The sequence below is a fragment of the Lupinus angustifolius genome, chromosome LG13 (assembly GCF_001865875.1).
Source record: "Lupinus angustifolius cultivar Tanjil chromosome LG13, LupAngTanjil_v1.0, whole genome shotgun sequence".
NCBI lineage: Eukaryota > Viridiplantae > Streptophyta > Magnoliopsida > Fabales > Fabaceae > Lupinus > Lupinus angustifolius.
The window spans coordinates 10,483,752-10,490,116 of NC_032021.1; the positions used below are offsets into that span (position 1 = coordinate 10,483,752).

Here is a 6,365-nt window from a genome sequence, read left to right on the forward strand (position 1 = left end):
AAGACTTGCACAGTCTTAGCGGAAAGGCCGGGAATCCATCCTGACAAACGCGTTTACCTTTCTCTCCAACTCAGCTTGCAACAACACAAACAAACCATGTCTTCAAATTTTAATATAAAAATGAACATCAAAACAAAAACATTAATGTAACCAACAAACATAGATATAAACAAAGAAGTGCTGAACTCAACATAACATAACATAGTCCAAACTATATAAAACATAACATAACATAGTCCAAATTATATACAACACAACTACCATACCAAATCCGAAACCATCCAATCAATACAATGCAGCAACCTCAATTGACTTGGTAACCTCAAGGTTCTATACTTCATTTTTTAACTTGATAGTGGGTACCCTTCATTTTATGTGTTTGAATTTCGCAGTTTTATTAGTTCATTTATGGTGTTTATTATGATTGATGCTCTTTTGATTCATTTCATTTAATGGGGTGCTTTTAAATTATGTAAAGTTTGATTCTTTCTTCATTGTACTAGCAAGGCAGTTCATTGTTATTTTTCTTCTGTGTGCTAACTTTAGCAACATTTTTTTTTGCACTCTCTGCTTTTCTAATCAGTAATATTTTGCTGTTATCAATCATTAGTTTACTCATTTTTTTGTCTTGTTTGTTTGTTATCTTTGGATTTGCTAATGCCAAATTTTTTGTTGTAATATATGGGGTTTGACTTAGATGTAGACTATTATGGATTTGAAGATCATATTCAGATCTTATCTCTTGTGTTAACAGATGATGTGGACTCATAGATCCGAGTGATGAAGTTGGGGTATTGTTAGCATAGAAATTAATTCATTTCATGTGAAGCAATATGGGCAATACTTGTGTTGGCCCAAGCATTCCGAAAAATGGTTTTCTTCATTCAGTTTCTGCAGCAATGCGGTGGTCGCAATCATCGGAAGGATCGGTATCGAAGTCTAATAGAGAAACTGCAAATGAGGAAACAACTAAAGAGCCTGAATCACCCTTGCCTGTCCAAAGCAAACCCCCTGAGCAGATAACTATGCCGAAACCAGAACCAAAACAAGAAACAGAATCAGAAGTAGAACCCGAACCTGAACCTGAACCTGAACCCGAACCGGAACCGGAACAGGAAAAGGAGAAGAAGAAAACCAAGAAGCCTGATCCTGTGAAGAGAGTTTCAAATGCAGGACTTCAAGTTGATTCTGTGTTACAAACAGAAACTGGTAATTTCAAGGAATTCTTCAGTCTGGGGAGGAAACTCGGACAGGGTCAGTTTGGGATAACATTCTTGTGTATCGAGAAGGCGACAGGACACGAATATGCCTGTAAATCTATTGCGAAGAGGAAGCTGGTAACTGATGAGGATGTTGAGGATGTGAGAAGAGAAATTCAAATTATGCACCACTTGGCTGGGCATCCTAATGTTATATCCATCAAAGGTGCTTATGAGGATGCAGTGGCAGTTCATGTTGTGATGGAGTTATGTGCCGGTGGTGAGCTTTTCGATAGAATTATTCAACATGGACATTATACTGAAAGACAGGCAGCTGACCTCATTAGGACTATAGTTGGTGTCGTGGAAGCTTGTCACTCTCTAGGTGTGATGCACAGAGACCTTAAACCTGAGAATTTTCTCTTCGTCAATAAACAGGAGGATTCACCTCTCAAAACCATTGACTTCGGATTATCCATGTTCTTTAAGCCAGGTAGGTTTTTGCAGGCATATAGTACTGTTGTGATTAAATATTTTCAGAGAAAGCTACCGTTTTTCTCCTTGAAAATTTTCCCTCTCAACATAACTCTATCTGTTTGAGTCCATAAAAGTCTTAGTTCATCTCAATTTGATCTTAGTATAAACCTGTGCAAGAACTACAAAATGCGCACAAATTGTGTTCAGCACCGCCGAGTTTGATGAATTGAAACACTTAAGTCTCAAATGGCACAGCCTAGTTGAGATGACTTGGATTATTTATAAAGACTTGATTGATAAATTTGTAATGGTGAAGAGTCAAAATGAGAAGAAAAAGAATGTAGTTTTCAAAGACCAAAATGGTACCTTTCCATAGATTTTATTTTCACAGAAACACACAATACACATTACACACGAAGGGTCTGGGTACAGGTTTTGGGATGGAGATATCATCAACAGTTGAAGTTTTTCTGCTGGCGTCAAGCATCTTTTATAGGATACATTCTTCGTAGAAATGATTTAACCTATGCAGTTTAAACTGAAGTTTCGTACGACTGAAACTAATACATTGGTTGTATGGAGAAAAACTTATGCTCTTTTTCTTCCAGGTGAAGTATTTGTGGATGTAGTTGGCAGTCCATATTACGTTGCTCCAGAGGTTTTGCGAAAGCGTTACGGTCCTGAAGCGGATGTTTGGAGTGCTGGGGTTATCCTTTACATTCTTTTGAGTGGAGTACCTCCATTTTGGTCTGGTGAGATCTTTTGAATTCGTCTGGTCCTATGAATATATATATCTGTTTTTCTCTGATTATTAATTTTCCCTCTGTCTTCTGTGTGCTCATAATTGTTGTGCAGAAAGTGAACAAGGAATATTTGAGCAGATTCTGCGTGGTGATCTTGACTTCGATTCAGATCCCTGGCCTCAAATTTCTGAAAGTGCAAAAGATTTAGTAAGGAAAATGCTCGTTCGTGACCCTAGATGGAGGATGACCGCGCATCAAGTATTATGTAAATATGGTTCTACTAATTGATTATCAAGTTATAATCTTGCCATTATTTTGATCTTTGCAAGATATATAAAATAGTTGAACAATGCTGGTGCTGAATTTTGTGGTTTGCCACAAACTTCTTGTGAACAGTTAGTGTTAGACACTGATGGAAAAAATTATTCTATTCCTTGCTTGACTCTCACTTTGTTAAAGCAGAATTCATCATTATTGTTCAAATATATTAGGGTTATTATCTTATTGTTAGTGACCTTGAACCAGTACTTTACCTAGTTATTAGTATAAGCAAAGATTCAGGTTAGGTAATTTATCATGCATACATTATTATTGTCATTGTTACCTACCTAAGCCGTATAATTCCAACAAATATGTAGCTATTTAATATAGCTACTAGGCTTGTGTCTCATAAAAATGAACATGTTGAAAAGCATTCACCTTGTATGACTCTTAACATATAAGTCTCTTATGCTTTGATATTGAAAGACCTTAGTAACCTAGAAAGATTTTCGGTAAAATATTTATTTGCATATTGAGCCTTAGACTAACTTCCTAAGCCATGTTCTAGACATGTGTCCGAAATCATATCAGAACATATTTTGCAACTGAATCTTTAATTGGTTAAACATGTTTTGATCATTCATTGAAAGTTTGAAGTAACAATTAAGTCTACATTTTATAGGATTTGAAATACGTTGTAATTTTTTATAGCTGTTGGTATTCAGAAAGGAAGTATAACACACTTGATTTAAATAATATGATTAAATTTTCTCATATTGATATACTTTCATTCTTTCTGTAATTTTTCAATCAGGTCATCCATGGATTCAAGTTGATGGTGTGGCTCCTGACAAGCCACTTGATTCCGCTGTATTAAGTCGCTTGAAGCAATTTTCTGCGATGAACAAGCTCAAGAAAATGGCTCTTATAGTAAGTATTTGGATGTGAAATCTTTAAGTCATTTGATTGGGACATGATATTGATGCTTAAAATTGAGTGTGCAGATACTTAGACAGTCTATCCGCTTGAGGGGTAAGGCCGCATACATATACCCTCCACAGACCCTATTAAGTGGGATCCTTGTGCACTGAACCGTCCTTTTATAGATACTTAGACAGGATGTGTTAAGATTGGGAATCTTTCAGTTTAGATTTCTAGCAGCAAGGTTTCCCATCTTCATGTTATAATCTTCAACTCTTCATGTTATCACTTATCATTCTTTGTATTCTTCAGGTTATTGCAGAGAGCTTATCTGTAGAAGAAATAGCTGGCTTGAAAGAAATGTTCAAGATGATAGATACAGACAATAGTGGTCAAATCACTTTTGAAGAACTTAAAGCTGGTTTGAAAAGAGTTGGTGCTAATCTTAAGGAGTCTGAAATTTATGATTTAATGCAAGCAGTGAGTATCTTTTATTCTTTTTAATCATGTTTTACAAAATAGGAAGAAAATGTGGCAATAGTTAGATAAAAGTACACAAGATTAATGAAAAATGAAGATTTTGCATTAGTTAAGACTTCGCTAATAAATTATATCCACTACTAGTAGTATTTGTTTGCATATGCTTAGAAATTACAGTAAACGCTACCAAGGGAGAGCCTTGTGCACTATATCGTCCTTTTAATAATGTAGAAAAACACTATTTAAAGGTGTAGAAATTCAGACTGAGTTTTGGTTCAAACATATGTTGGACATGGAAACAGCTTGTTGTTTAGAAGGTCACTGCTTCATATGCTTATATCCATATATTGAAATAATTCTTTCCCCTCTATTTATATTACTATACTCATTTCCTTTCATTTTTAACACAAATGCACTTTCTCATCTCACTTGAAAACTAATTTATCATTTTTATTGATATATATTATTAAAATTATATCTTACAAGTAAGAATTTTACCTTGTTTAGTCACATATACAGGGTGGGATGAAGAAGTGTTATGATGTGTCTTACTCTTAGATCTTTTATTTTATCATAGATTCATGGTAATAAATTAATTATTTTATTCATAGGTTAACTTAAATTTCTAACAAGTAGCTATTGTAGGCTGATGTAGATAACAGTGGAACAATTGATTATGGCGAGTTCATTGCTGCAACATTGCATCTAAACAAGATTGAAAGAGAAGATCATCTGTTTGCAGCCTTTTCGTACTTCGATAAAGACGGAAGTGGCTATATTACTCCAGATGAACTTCAACAGGCTTGTGATGAGTTTGGCATAGGTGATGTCCGGTTGGAGGAGATGATCGGAGAAATCGATGAAGACAATGTAAGTAGTTTCCAATTCTATTCATTACAGATCCTCTTATAGACCTCTAGGAAGAATGATTTTTCTATCTAATCCTCTAAAAAATATAATTATCAAAGTATACACAGGAATTTGATACATAAAATATAAACAAGGTGTAGGGGAGAGCTTATTTTGGCTTGTAAGTTGTAAGAACAACTTTTGAAAATATGTTTATGAATAGGTTATAAGAACAGCTAATGATCTTCCTCTGAAGTATTTTTAGATTATTCCTATCAAATTATTAGAAAGCTTATGAAAATAAGTTCGTTTTAGCTTATTTAAAAATGGCCATTGGATAAGCGCTTAATTAAGCTATTTACCCAAATGTACCTTAAATGCATCAGCAGAAGTCCAAACACAATTCTAACAGAAACAGCTCTGTCATGGGATTAAAGTTGTATCTTCTTTCCAGCATTTTAAATTACTGTTGTGGTCGCAATTGCAAGTGACGGTTGTGGCTACCATAACTGTGATCATTGTGGTGTGATTTTTTCGTTTGTAATTAAAAAAATACAAATGCAATCTAATGTGGTTGCGTAGTGATCCGATATAGCCGTATCATTGTCATTCGATGTCACACTGTAATTTCGGTGTCATGTGGTTATGGCGGTCACGGCAATATTGCAGCCCATCATGTGATGCGGTCCAATCTGTATCTTACCATCCCAAGACCCCACATGATGTCATTCTTATTTGCTTGGAAAAGAAATAGGCTTATAGGTATAAAAAATGAAGGTAGTCACCAATTTGTCATTATCATTATAGCTACTTATTTTGGCCACCATTAAGGGTGACATCTTGATATAGATGTTTCTTATGTTTGTATATTTACTTGAAACCCATCTCACATCTGGATAAAAAATGTACTTTTTGACTAACCATCATTCATAGCTATAATCAAGTTTTGCTTAGAATTTGATCACCATTTATGAAGCTTCTCATGATGCATATGCATTCGCGATTAATATAAACTCCTGTTTTTATCATAATGCAGGATGGAAGAATAGATTATAATGAATTTGTGGCCATGATGCAGAAAGGAAATGTTCCTATGATTGGTAGGAAAGGCTTAGAACATAGCTTCAGCATTGGTTTCAAGGGGGCATTCAAACACTAGTATTCTTAGTCAGCATTGAGATTCTTTAATTTTTCCTTCTTTCCACATTTACCCCTTAACCTTTTTTTCGATCGAACAAGGATTTGTTGCTCAAATCATATCCAATACCAATAATATTAAATCAAAAATAGAAAAAATAATAAATATTTTATATTTTAATTAACATGCTATATTTTTATTGGGGTCGGATAGAACTTGAGACATAGTTCAGGATAAGATATCTTGGTCTTTTCTTTCAAGGTTCAAAATTTTATGGAAGGGTTGACATGATTGCAT

General features: G+C 34.5%; 1 protein-coding gene across 1 annotated transcript; it reads left to right on the forward strand.

Annotated features, from left to right (window-relative positions):
- On the forward strand, positions 229–6,160 carry LOC109325817 (calcium-dependent protein kinase 1-like). Its single transcript, XM_019558392.1, has 8 exons — positions 229–316; positions 698–1,692; positions 2,285–2,428; positions 2,532–2,684; positions 3,495–3,610; positions 3,914–4,081; positions 4,727–4,951; positions 5,967–6,160. The coding sequence occupies exons 2-8, from the start codon at positions 834–836 to the stop codon at positions 6,087–6,089; spliced, it is 1,788 nt and encodes a 595-aa protein (XP_019413937.1). The 5' UTR covers positions 229–316; positions 698–833; the 3' UTR covers positions 6,090–6,160.